The sequence below is a fragment of the Ranitomeya variabilis genome, chromosome 1 (assembly GCF_051348905.1).
Source record: "Ranitomeya variabilis isolate aRanVar5 chromosome 1, aRanVar5.hap1, whole genome shotgun sequence".
Taxonomy (NCBI): domain Eukaryota; kingdom Metazoa; phylum Chordata; class Amphibia; order Anura; family Dendrobatidae; genus Ranitomeya; species Ranitomeya variabilis.
The window spans coordinates 166,121,297-166,135,569 of NC_135232.1; the positions used below are offsets into that span (position 1 = coordinate 166,121,297).

Here is a 14,273-nt window from a genome sequence, read left to right on the forward strand (position 1 = left end):
CAGCCCTCCATCAGTCGGGCCTTTATGACAGAGTGGCCCGACGGAAGCCTCTCCTCAGTGCAATAAAGTAAATGTTCAGCACAGCCCGGGGTGGAGGTGCATAAGAGTAGGTCCCCAGACCTTAAACGTGATATAGAATATACTCAGTACACTCCAGGGAGTCTGATGCAAAAAGGGTGCTTAATATATACAGTATTCACATTCACAAATGTTTTGGTCTGCAAAGACCTTCATCAGTGTGTGTCAGGACTGTGAACATTTTTTATTACCTTTTTATGCATTACTGCCCTTTTCCAAGATGGCGTCTTTGGTCTCATGTGCACTGTGTCTTCCTGCTCTAAAACTCCACCCCAGCCTTCAGTCTGTGCTAGAGTATTCTGCCTTGCATCAGCTCCTGACCTCTGGTGACTCCCTGGCTATATACCTGCTCCTGTGAACCTGTGGGGTTATCCTGCTACTCTGCTCTGAGTTCCTGCTGCATACACCAGTTCCAGTAATCCTCCTTTATCTGCTGCTCGTGTTTGCTTCCATCTGCATTTGCTGGACATGTAAGGTGTTTCTGCTCTGCAAGAACCTGAGACTATTACCCAGACCTCCCTGGTTGAGCTAAGATATTATTTGAACTGCCTTATAAGCATATCTATCTGTGTTTTGGACTAAGCAAGGACTTATTCGTGTCAAGTATCCTCAAGAATAATTGTGCTTCATAGACTTTCTGCGTGATTGCATTTTCCTCTGAAGTTTCCTATAGACTGCTAAGCTGCGGTTAATATTTACTCCAAGTGTTGTGGACTTGAGTTTCTCTCTGCACCTGTTTGAATCACCGTGTGATAATATAGACTTTACCACTTATAAAACTGTGTTCTGTAGTTGTCTTGTTCCACGCAAAGAGTCTCCTGAGTTATCCCCTATAATTATTACAGTGTGCTCTATTGTTTGAGCCAAAGGGTGTATTCTATTCACCCTTTATATTGGAAATTTGCATCAGGTACTGGAGTTAAGCAGGATCAGCTGTTTAAGAATAGAGGGCTGACACTAGCCGGTCGAGCACTGGAGGTAACACAGGGGAATCTTGAAAATAGACGGCTAAGCTAGCCGATCATGCCTGCAGAAGGCTGGAGGGTAGGAAAGGAGATGCGGTATCGGACTTGAGGTGGATACCGCATCTCCTTTCCTACCCTCCAGCCTGCTGCAGGCGTGATCGGCTAGCTTAGCCCTCTATTTTCAAGATTCCCCTGTGTTACCGATAGTGCTCGACCGGCTAGTGTCAGCCCTCTATTCTTAAACAGCTGACCCTGTTTAACTCCAGTACCTGATGCAAATCTCCAATATAAAGGGTGAATAGCATACACCCTTTGGCTCAAACAATAGAGCACACTGATGAAGGTCTTTGCAGACCAAAACGTTTGTGAATGTGAATACTGTATGTATTAAACACCCTATTTGCATCAGACTCCCTGGAGTGTGCTGAGTATATTCTATATCTCCTCAGTGCAAGACATATGAAAGCCCGCATAGAGTTTGCTAAAAAACATATGAAAGACTCCCAGACTTTGAGAAATAAGATTCTCTGGTCTGATGAGACAAAGATAGACCTTTTTGGTGATAATTCTAAAGGTACCTTCACATTAAGCGACGCTGCAGCGATAGCGACAACAATGCCGATCGCTGCAGCGTCGCTGTTTGATCGCTGGAGAGCTGTCACACAGACCGCTCTCCAGCGACCAACGATGCCGAGGTCCCCGGGTAACCAGGGTAAACATCGGGTTACTAAGCACAGGGCCGCGCTTAGTAACCCGATGTTTACCCTGGTTACCAGCATAATATGTAAAAAAAACAAACAGTACATACTTACATTCGCGTCCCCCGGCGTCCGCTTCCTGCACTGACTGAGCGCCGGCCCTAACAGCAGAGCGGTGATGTCACCGCTGTGCTGTACTTTCACTTTCACTTTACGGCGCTCAGTCAGTGTGGGAAGCGGACGCCGGGGGACGCGAAGGTGAGTATGTAGTGTTTGTTTTTTTTACATTTTACACTGGTAACCAGGGTAAACATCGGGTTACTAAGCGCGGCCCTGCGCTTAGTAACCCGATGTTTACCCTGGTTACCAGTGTAAAACATCGCTGGTATCGTTGCTTTTGGTGTCAAACACGACGATACACGCCGGTCTGATGACCAAATAAAGTTCTGAACTTTGTTCAACGACCAGCGATATCACAGCAGGATCCTGATCGCTGCTGCGTGTCAAACTAAGCGATATCGCTATCCAGGACGCTGCAACGTCACGGATCGCTAGCGATATCGTTTAGTGTGAAGGTACCTTAAGCGGTATGTGTGGAGATAACAAGGCACTGCTCATCACCTGCCCAATATAATCCCAACAGTGAAACGTGGTGGTAGCATCATGCTATGGGGATGTTTTTCAGCTGCATGGACAGGACGACTGGTTGTCATTGAAGGAAACATGAAGGCGGCCAAGTACAGAGATATCCTGGATGAAAACCTCTTCCAGAGTGCTCTGGACCTCAGACTTGGCCGAAAGTTCACCTTCCAACAAGACAATTACCCTAAGCACATAGCTAAAATAACAAAGGAATGGCTTCAGAACAAGAACAACTCTGTGACCATTCTTGACTGGTCCAGCCAGAGCCCTAACCTAAACCCAATTGAGCATCTCTGGAGAGACCTAAAAATGGCTGTCCACCAACGTTCACCATCCAACCTGACGGAACTGGAGAGGATCTGCAAGGAAGAATGGCAGAGGGTCCCCAAATCCAGGTGTGGAAAACTTGTTGCATCACTCCCAAGAAGACTCATGGCTGTACTAGCTCAATAGGGTGCTTCTACTCAATACTGAGCAAAGGGTCTGAATACTTATGACCATGTGATATTTCAGTATTTCTTTTTTAATAAATTTGCAAAAATTACTACATTTCTGTTTTTTTTTCAGTCAAGATGGGGTGCAGAGTGTACATTAATGAGAAAAAAATGAACTTTTTTGAATTTACCAAATAGCTGCAATGAAACAAACAAACAATTTAAAGTGGTCTGAATACTTTCCATACCCACTGTATATAGGTTTCTAATAAAGTGTGGAACAGTATGAACCAACCTTACTTCGCTATGATTAAAACCAGTCTTTATTTTCTGCCTTGTGCATGTTGATGCTATGCTTGTTGTCAGCAGAAGTGATCAGAGGAGCTTCTTATTTCAGTAGAAAATAATATCTTAGATTCCTGAGATCCATAAATTAATTGAAAGACTGCCTGTATGACTGTTGATACCACTATTGTAAATAAGCATATTCTGCCGCTTATGTACACAATGTGAGATGTATTTGAGGAATGTGAGCACGGATCTCTGTACAAGCAATGGTAGATAGGTTACCCGCTATCCTCTCCTCACTTGCCTGACCAGCTGCATGTAGATCATAGGTGTCAATCTGAAGGTCCGCTGGCCGAATCCAGCCCGCCATGTCATTCTATGCGGCTCACGAGGTTAGGACACTTTTCAACACTCGAAAGACGAAAAAGGCAAATCCAGCTTTAGAAATCCAGTGTATATGAAAGTATGACATTTTTTGGGTAAATTAAAAATAAGACAACAGCATGGGAGTCACAGCCTTGGCTTGGGGAGCTGATAGACAGACGCATTTCAGACCCTCAAGTCTCTTAATCATTGCAATCTATGGGTGAGCTGATGTAATCCCTTCTCTTAACTTTTCAACACTGCTCCAACTTGCTCTCCATACGAGGAAAGTGAAGAGCCGGTCTGTGCAGTGTTGAAGTGTGCGCCGGACCTCAAAATCCAAGACATCAGCTGACCCCTGTGCTGTTCTACATTGGCACAGCCAGTGCGTAGCAGAGGGTGCAGAGACTTCACAGGAAGCTGATGCGATCTTCAGCCAGAGAGATGTAGCCAGTAGAGGGAGCTGCGCCAGCACAAGGAGCAGGTGCCGTCTTTGTGAGTAAACAGTGCACGCTGTGAACACAGTCAGCTTGCACAAATGGTGAATGCAGTGATCACAGTCAGCCTGCACATACAGTGATCACAGTCATTCTGCACAAGTGGTGAACTCAGTGATCGCGGCCAGCACAAAAAGTGAATGCAATCAGCCATCACTTTTTATCTGGTTCCATTTTTGAATTACAAGTGGCCTTTTGAAGTCAACCATAATGCTGATATAGCCTTCTGTAAAAAAGAGTTTGACAGCCCTGATGTAGATGTTCCAGAAAGGCAGATGTACTGGATGAACTTTTAGGCAGTTTATTGACTGTACCTTGATAAATTTTGAGGTAGAGATGTCAGAGATGAGGAGGAGGTAGAAAGTGGAGGATAGAGGTAAAATGAGAATTCTCTCTCCAGCTCTTACGCACGATTCTGCCAAGATGGCACTGACCAGAAAGAGACGATGTGAGGAAAGAAGATATTAGGAGTTATAGAGCAGAGCGAGAGAGGCATGGTGGGAAATTACAGCTGCAATACATGAGAACATTTAATAACAATGGCCAGTAGATGTCAGCAAATGACAACAAACAACAAGCATAATAATACAATTAACACACTATATGTAGGTCATAGTAAGGCTATGTGCCCACATTGCAGAATTGCTGCTTAAATGTCCGCAGCATTTCCGCAACTCCCTGCCACGGGTAAAACGCATGCGGAATTTGCATGCGTTTTCCCGCAAAACAAGCGTTTTGCAAGCGTTTTTAGCTTGCAGAATGCTTGCGTTTTCCAAACGATTTGAAGCATCGCTTGGAAAAGTGATTGACAGGTTGGTCACACTTGTCAAGCATAGTGTTTGACAAGTGTGACCAACTTTTTACTATTGATGCTGCCTACGCAGCATCAATAGTAAAAGATAGAATGTTAAAAATAATAAAAAAAAATAAAAAATATGGTTATTCTCACCTTCCGACGGCGACGCTCCCGGTGCGTTACGTTCCTAGGGATGCTTTGCGCGAAGGACCTTTGTGACGTCACAGTCGCGTGAACGCAACGTCATCCCAGGTGATTCGCGCAATGCATCCCCGGGAACGGAAGCCGCCGCGTGCACCGCTGAGAGCCTGGAGGACTCCGGGGGCCATCAGAAGGTAAGTATATCCCTTTTTTTTATTTTAATTCTTTTTCTTTGCATGAATATGGATCCCAGGGCCTGGGGGACAGTCTCCTCTCCTCCAGATCCTGGGTACCATCCGCATATGAAGCGCTCACTTTGCGCATAGCGGGCATAGCCACATGCATAAAGTGAGTGTTTCAATGCAATCCTACGGTGGAGGAATCTCCACGATTCCGCAGAAATAATGAACATGCTGCTGATTTTACCGCTATGCGATTCCACAGCGGGGAACTCCGCAGCATGGGCACAGCAACTGCGGAATCCCATAGGATTGCATGGGAATGGGGTTTTTAAGCAATTTTAAGCATTTCCGCTGCGGCAAAAAAATGCAGTAGAAACGCATAAAAAAAACGCAACATGGGCACACATCCTAATATCTGTCAGCCCTGAAGAGTATGGCTGCACAGCATACTGTATGATAAGCACAAGAAATTACATTTGTAGTTTAGTGCACACATTAAAATGTTTCTTGATTTTCCATTAAATAACTTTATTTTTGAGTTCAGTGTTTCAATTACTGAATCATAGTTCTAGAAAAGCTTAGACACTGGACTAAGGACTCGCTGAACAAACACGTGAAACAATATAGGTGTACTCCTATACTACTAGTGAGAAATACCAGTGTTCCTGATTGTTCATCTTTGTTTTTCAGAAATCTTATGATGCGCTAAACCATGTGACAATGCTTAAAATGGTTTGGATTTCTAAAGCCAGTGCTACTCAAAGGAAAGGAAGGTATTTTATTCTGTGCCGTTACATGTGGATAGAATCTTGAATCTTGCTTAGCAGGGTTGAGAAAAGACCTTTAACTTATAGGAGTTTTCCAGGATCATAATATTTTTGCTTATCACCAATCACCTGTTTAAATAGGCGGTGTCACTTGTATGAGCATTACAGCCTTCTCAGTGTATAAACCTCTGTTTACCTCCAAGCCGTCTACTTATTAGCAGAGATGCAGGGAATTGTAGCATTGTCCCATGTACATTAATAAGAGAACACTGCAGTACCTGCACCGCTGCTATATAACAGTAAGCCATCAGTATTCTGATCCTGGAAAACCCCTTGTTAGTTTAATTTTATTTTAGAACAAAAGAAAGTGAAAACGAAACTGCATGTGGGGTTAATATTATTATATAGAAAAACTTTCCCTGTCTCCAAATATTCCATTAAGCCATTATGTATAAATAATTATTAACCATCTCTCATCACTGTCCTGACATTTCATGTACTAATAGACAGTATCACTTTCCATTAGAACATCAAAAGCCAGTGATTATTCACACCGGGATCGTTCTTCTGTGGTTATCTCTGCCGAGCAGAGATGTAGCAAAGGGAGTTGTGTCACTAATGTTTGCGGTTCTCAATTCTTTGCTTTCTGCAGTCAAAGGGACCACAAGTGAAGAGTGTGGCAGATGGAGATTGATGGTTGCAACCAGAGATCCCACAATATATGACAGAGGCATTTAAAGCGCATGAATAAGGTGCGCACCATTCTATGTGGGCATCATGACCACCGCGACGTAGTCACTGGGTGCCAATGGGTTACAATGACACATGGAATGGCTATGATATGTGTCTGCTATTATAGTTCTCCGTTGAAACCAAACCTGTAGCTGGACTTCAAAGGAGACTGTGTACATTCATACTGAAGTATTGCTGTATATTGTAAAACTAATCAGGCAATCACAGGTTCCTAAGGAACAAAAAAAATATTAAAATAATTTAAAAAAAAAATTGAAAAATTAAAAATAGATATTAACACCTTACTGACATTCACTGTACAGTTATGGTGCAAGTCAGTAGCAGTTGTATGGAGCCCTCCCCATACCAGGCTGATAATGGCTAGGAAAGTAACTGTGTTATATTGCTGTATATAGCACAAGTGATCAGACAATTGCCTGTTCAATTCTCCTATGGAACTAATAAATACAGTGAAAAGTAAAAAAAAAAAAAAATAAGTTTTTAAAAATATGAACATATATAAGTAAAAAAAATGAATTTCAAATCACCCTCCTTTTATCCTCTATTATAAGTAAAGATGATGATAATAATAGTAATAATCAGGACTTTGGAGTCTGAGTCGTAACCAGTGTCCATTTTGTTGGAGTTGATATAAAATGGACTATCTCTTAAAATATACAGTGGGTACGGAAAATATTCAGACCCCTTTTAAATTTTTCACTCTGTTTCATTGCAGCCATTTGGTAAATTAAAAAAACTTCATATTTTTTCTCATTAATGTACACTGCACCCCATCTTGACTGAAAAAAACAACTGTAGTAATTTTTGCAAATTTATTTAAAAAAGAAAAACTGAAATATCACATGGTCATAAGTATTCAGACCCTTAGCTCAGTATTGGGTAGAAGCACCCATTTGAGCTAGTACAGCCATGAGTCTTCTTGGGAATGATGCAACAAGTTTTTCACACCTGGATTTAGGGATCCTCTGCCATTCTTCCTTGCTGATCCTTTCCAGTTCCGTCAGGTTGGATGGTGAACGTTGGTGGACAGCCATTTTCAGGTCTCTCCAGAGATGCTCAATTGGGTTTAGGTCAGGTCTCTGGCTGGACCAGTCAAGAATGGTCATAGAGTTGTTCTGAAGCCACGCCTTTGTTATTTTAGCTGTGTGCTTAGGGTAATTGTCTTGTTGGAAGGTGAACCTTCGGCCAAGTCTGAAGTCCAGAGCACTCTGGAAGAGGTTTTCATCCAGGACACCTCTGTACTTGGCCGCCTTCATGTTTCCTTCAGTGACAATGACAACCAGTCATCCTGTCCTTGCAGCTGAAAAACACCCCCATAGCATGTTTCACTGTTGGGATTGTATTGGGCAGATGATGAGCAGTGCCTTGTTTTCTCCACACATACCACTTAGAATTATCACCAAAAAGGTCTATCTTCGTCTCATCAGACCAGAGAACCTTATTTCTTAAAGTCTGGGAGTCCTTCATATGTTTTTTTAGCAAACTCTATGCGGGCTTTCATATGTCTTGCACTGAGGAGAGGCTTCCGTCCGGCCACTCTACCATAAAGGCCCGACTGGTGGAGGGCTGCAGTGATAGTTGACTTTGCGGAACTTTCTCCCATCTCCCTACTGCATCTCTAGAGCTCAACCACAGTGATCTTGGGGTTCTTCTTTACCTCTCTCACCAAGGCTCTTCTCCCAAAATTGCTCAGTTTGGCTGGACGGCCAGGTCTAGGAAGACTTCTGGTGGTCCCAAGCTTCTTTCATTTAAGGATTATGGAGGCCACTGTGCTCTTAGGACCATTGATTACTGCAGAAATTCTGTTGTTACTTGGCCAGATCTGTGTCTTGCCACAATTTTGTCTCTGAGCTCCTTTTTTTTTACTCAAATAAATTTTTATTAAGAATAACATTACAATTGACATGTTACATTCTTGTTTTCAATACAAAGTTTTTCCCCCAATGAACCCCCGCAATTCCAACTTATCCCGCCCCCTCCCAGTAAGACAGCCCACCTTGTTTGATAGCTCCACAATCAAATCTATAGGATGACTATCCCCTCAGTTAGGACTGTAGGCCACATGTTATGTTTTCATCAATTCAGGGCCTTGATTCGCCCGTCCTCTATAACAAACCTATCCCATGGCAAGCCACGGAGACCACAATTTATCGAACATTTCAATTTTCCCTCTTTTCTGATAAAACCCCTTTTCCAGTATCAGGCCCTGCTTCACATATTGGAGGAACTCTCTCCTTGAAGGCGGCTCGTCCTTAATCCAATTTCGCGCTATTACCTTCCGGGCCATGTACAGCAATCTGGCAATAGCTGTCTTCAGGTTGTTATCCACTTCAATCTCATCCACGCACCCCAACAAGCACACCATCGGGTCCCTTGGCACCGTGCATCTGTATGTTCCTTCCACACGACTCAAAACTACCAACCAAAAAGCAGCCAGTCTCGGACACGTCCACATCATATGAAATATATCAGCATCTGTAGACCTACACCTCGGGCACTCAGAATCATCACGCAAACCTGCCTTATATAACACCTTCGGAGATTTGTAAACTCTTGTGTATTACATAAAGCTGTGACAGCCTATACGGTTCGCTCAGTGACAGCCGTGGAACCCACTCCAGCACCGACTCCCAAGTTTCATTCTCCATTGGGCCCAGATCCCTCTCCCACTTAGCTCTCGCCAGTATTGGAAACCTTAATAGGAAAGTATGCAGCAAGTCTTTATAAAGAGTGGAAATAACCCCCCCAGTAGTCCCTTCATTACACACATACTCTAACACTATATCAATTTGAATTCTGATGCCTCCGTCCCTATTCTGAGCTCCAAATGCGTGTCTCATCCGCAAATACTGATATTCCCCCGCAGGCCCGAGATCAAATTCCACCTGCAATTGGGAAAAGGATTTCAACTCTCCCTGCTCAATTATCTGATACACATATTGAATCCCCTTGGCCTGCCATTCTGGTAGTACCCCCAGTGCCACAAACTCCTTTAAATTATTATTATGCCATAACGGGGAGAATGTGGTCAGACCCGTAATCCCACGTATATGTTTCAATCTACCCCACAGCTTACATATCAATAACTTAGTCGGATACCATTTCCCCAAAGCCCCCAGGGAGCCATCCTCCAGACATTGTATTGCTGGCCTTTTTTTTGTCACCTTTTCCATTAATTTCTGTACCGCCCCGGACGACCCTTCATGCGCCCAGCCCTTTAAGTGCTGACTCTGGGCTGCAAGAAAATATACTTCAGGGTTAGGCAATGCCAAGCCCCCATCTTCCTTGGGTCGCTGAAGTGTCTCCAGTCTGATACGTGGATGTTGTCTCCCCCATACCAAATTCCTGAACAGGGAGTTAATCTACCTAAATTTCCCGCGCGGTATCCAAACTGGCGCATTATGAAGAACTTACAGAACTTTCGGCATCAAAATCATTTTGATAAGATTCACCCTGCCCACCACAGATAAATGCAGCTTAATCCAAGCATCCACTTTTGCCTTAAGAACACTTAAGATCGGAGTCAGATTCCTATGTATGTAATCCGTAACAGGCACAGAAACCCATATCCCAGGATATTTAAATTGACTTTCCACCTTCAGTCGCCCATCCTCCAGCGGCTCACTCCCCTCCTCCCCTACACCATCCACTTTAAACAAAATAGACTTACTCCAGTTTATCGTCAGTCCTGACAATGAGCCAATTCTTTCAATAAGCCCAATGGTCCCCCCAAGGAAGCAACCGGGTCAGCTAGAAACAGTAGAATATCGTCCACATACAACGCCACCCTCTCTTCAATCATCCCATATTTAAACCCAGACACCTCGTTAGACTGTCGAAGTTTAGCAGCCAATGGCTCCACAGCCAGAGCAAACAAAAGAGGAGAGAGCGGACACCCCTGCCTTGTCCCTCTAGCTAATTGTATAGTCCGTGATAACTCCCCATTCACCCGGACCCTGGCCATTGGCCTCGAGTACAGCAGCCGAATCCAGGACACGAACCGCGAACCAAACCCCATATACTGCAACACCTGCCAGAGATATCCCCATTCCACACTGTCGAACGCCTTATGGGCGTCTAAAGATGCAATAACTCTCTGGCCACAGTTGTCGGACCTAAGCTGCAGATTCATAAACAGCCTCCATAGGTTGACCGCCGTGGATCTATCAGGCGTAAAGCCAGATTGGTCTGGGTGCACCAGGCCAGAGATGACACTCGTCAACCTCGTCGCCAACACCTTGGCTAGAAGCTTGACATCTACAGTGAGCAAGGAGATTGGCCGGTAAGACTCAGGTTGCCCCAAGTCTTTCCCATCCTTAGGAATCACCGCTATTATGGCTTCTCTCATGGATGTAGGCAGACACCCTCTACTCTTAGCCTCCTCTAGGACCGCCTTTAATCTGGGAATTAGCACCTCCCCCATATGCATATAAATCTCAGCAGGAAACCCATCCACTCCAGGCGCCTTTCCATTAGCCATAGACTGCAATGCCCGACTCAGTTCCTCCTCTGTGATGGGAGCCTCTAAGCCCTCTCTATCTGTGTCACTCAGCCTCGGGAGCTCCAGTCCCTCAAGGAACACCACTGTGTCTCCCACCTACCCATCTACCCGAGAGGAGTATAGGTCCGCATAAAAATCTGCAAAAACCTCCAAAATCTCTGGAGTCTCAGAGACACGCGTACCACTCCCGGAAACCAGAGAATGAACAAACTAAGTATTTCTCTGGGCAGAAGCAACCAGCGACAGCATGCGACCTACAGTTTCACCCTCCTGATAATAAGCCAGCTTCATGAATTCCCGCTTCCTTTCAGCCTTACCCAACAAAATTTCTTCCAGATGACTTTGAGCTGCCTTTAATCTCTTCCCAGCTTCCGGAGTACCCAGTGTTACCATCTCATCCTCCGCTGTCCTCAACCCATCAATCGCTTCCTTCTCTGCCTCTCTCGACTTCCGCTTACATCTACTAATATCTCTAAACAACAGCTCTCTTAAGTACGCCTTCATGGCTTCCCATACAGTAAGAGCATCTACACTCCCATCATTCAGCTCAAAAAATTCCGCCAACTCCTGTTTTATCTTATCTAAATCTATACTGTGCAGCCAGTTAGGGTGAATCTTCCACTCTCTCCTGTTCACGGCCCGTGTCCCCATCAGTCGAAACTCCACCTCAATTGGACTATGGTCCGAGAGGGCCCTAGGCAAATATCTCACATCCCCTACCATCGTGTCCAATAGACGGTTGCCCAGTGCCAAATCAATTCTGGATAGAGTACCATGAGCCGGTGAATAACATGAGTACCCCCTTTCCCCAACATGTCTAACTCTCCATAGATCAGTCATACCTACTACACGAATATAAGTTCCAAACGTAGTAATGTGTCCCACTGTCCTATTCTGGGAGTTTTTATTTTTATCCCAAAAGTCATCACATATATTATTAAGATCCCCAATAATTAGAAATGGTATCGGGCCCCAGCGTTCCACCCTCTCCAGCACCTCTCTAATTTTCTTACTTGAGTATGGGGGCGGAATATACATTGCCGTTATACACATCAACACTCCATTTATTTTGCATTGCACCACCACATACTGACCATCCACATCCTCCTGCACCATCACCTCTTCATACTGCACTCCCAAAGGTACCAACACCGACACACCCCTAGAGTACGTAGAGAAGGTAGAATGGTATGCCCTCTGTATCCAGCGCCTATTCAATACATCCACCTTTTCCCGCACCAAATGTGTCTCCAGCAGGCATATCATTGAGACCCTCTGTTCTCGAACATACTGCAGACTTGCCGCCCGCCGGGTTTTATCCGCTAGGCCTCTTACATTCCAACTCAATATTTTAATGCGGTCCCCCATCATGTGGCTCATCATCCTTCATAGTATCCACTTTTCCAAGTATGAGCTGTCTAATCCATCCCACCCCCCTGCCAACCCCCAACTTGCCCCCCCTAACCCACCCAATACAACACATTCTACCTCTTATCAAGAGTGGGGCTCCACTGCCCATTGCGAACACTCTCCCTTACTTAGCCCTCTCCATTCGCCTCCCGCTGCCGTAACATTCCGAATTTCCCACAATTTTTGTTTTTCCAACATTCCAACTTAAATAAACATGTAGAAAAATTACCAAACCATTTTGCAGTACCCGGCATAACCCACCTCCCCCATACTTATTAATCGTTACTGCCCCATCCGGCCCATCCGGCCAATCACTCAATATGGCCCAGCTAAACCCTCAACAGCTGCTCAACCCTTTAACCAATGTGCTATTAAACGCAGATCCCTCCTTCAGCATCAGAGAAACAACTCCCGTCCGGATCTTGCCGAAATGTCAATCGCCCTTTCCTTTAAGTTTTTTTGCATTAGTATCAATCCACTGGGTAGCGTCCTCTGGTGTCAGGAAGAAGTGGGTCTTATCAAAAGCCACCAGTCTCAACTTTGCGGGGAACAACACAGAGTATTGCACTCCCAGCTCCCTCAACCGTCTCTTGACCCCAGTGAACTTCATCCGTTGTTTCTGAACTGCAGCAGAATAATCCGGGTAGATGGCAATCTTTTGACCTCCAGCCGTCAGATCCTCCATTTCTCTAGCCTTTCTGAGGATAATATCTCTGTCCCTGTAGTTCAGTATTTTGGCAAGCATGGTACGGGGATTCGCTCCTGGGGCAGGCGGCTGCGGCAGGACCCTATGAGCTCTTTCAACAGCAAAAACTTTTGTCAGCACTGTGCCCCCAATTTTCTCCAGCAGCCAGCTTTCAACAAACTCTGTGGGGTTTCTCCCCTCAGTCTTTTCAGGCAGCCCCACTATATGTACAGTCATATGAAAAAGTTTGGGCACCCCTATTAATCTTAAGCTTAATGTTTTATAAAAATGGTTTATTTTGCAACAGCTATTTCAGTTTCATATATCTAATAACTATTGGACACGGTAATGTTTCTGCCTTGAAATGAGGTTTATTGTACTAACAGAAAATGTGCAATCTGCATTCAAACAAAATTTGACAGGTGCATAAGTATGGGCACCCTTATCATTTTCTTGTTTTAAATACTCCTACCTACTTTTTTCTGACTTACTAAAGCACTTTTTTTGGTTTTGTAACCTCATTGAGCTTTGAACTTCATAGCTAGGTGTATGCAATCATGAGAAAAGCTACTTAAAGTGGCCACTTGCAAGTTGTTCTCCTGTTTGAATCTCCTCCGAAGAGTGGCATCATGGGCTCCTCAAAACAACTGTCAAATGATCTGAAAACAAAGATTATTCAATATAGTTGTTCAGGGGAAGGATACAAAAAGCTGTCTCAGAGATTTAACCTGTCAATTTCCACTGTGAGGAACATAGTAAGGAAATGGAAGAACACAGGTACAGTTCTTGTTAAGGCCAGAAGTGGCAGGCCAAGAAAAACATCAGAAAGGCAGAGAAGAAGAATGGTGAGATCAGTCAAGGACAATCCTCAGACCATCTCCAGAGATCTGCAGCATCAACTTGCTGCAGATGGTGTCACTGTGCATCGGTCAACTATACAGCGCAGTGTGTTTTTTTGCCGCCATGCATAACGCCTTTTTGTATTACCAAACAACTCAATCTTGGTTTCATGAGTCCTCAGGACCTTCTTCCAAAAAGAAATTGGATTCTCCAAATGTGCTTTTGCATACCTC

The 14,273-nt window shown here is 44.4% G+C and overlaps 1 protein-coding gene across 2 annotated transcripts in view; it reads left to right on the top strand.

The window, feature by feature from the left end:
- YTHDC2 (YTH N6-methyladenosine RNA binding protein C2) overlaps positions 1–14,273 on the top strand; it is a 198,705-nt gene that overhangs the window by 106,097 nt on the left and 78,335 nt on the right. For both annotated transcript variants that reach the window (XM_077290493.1, XM_077290503.1), the window contains exon 18: positions 5,775–5,857. In XM_077290493.1, coding sequence (XP_077146608.1) covers positions 5,775–5,857 — 83 coding nt within the window. The remainder of the gene's footprint in view (positions 1–5,774; positions 5,858–14,273) is intronic.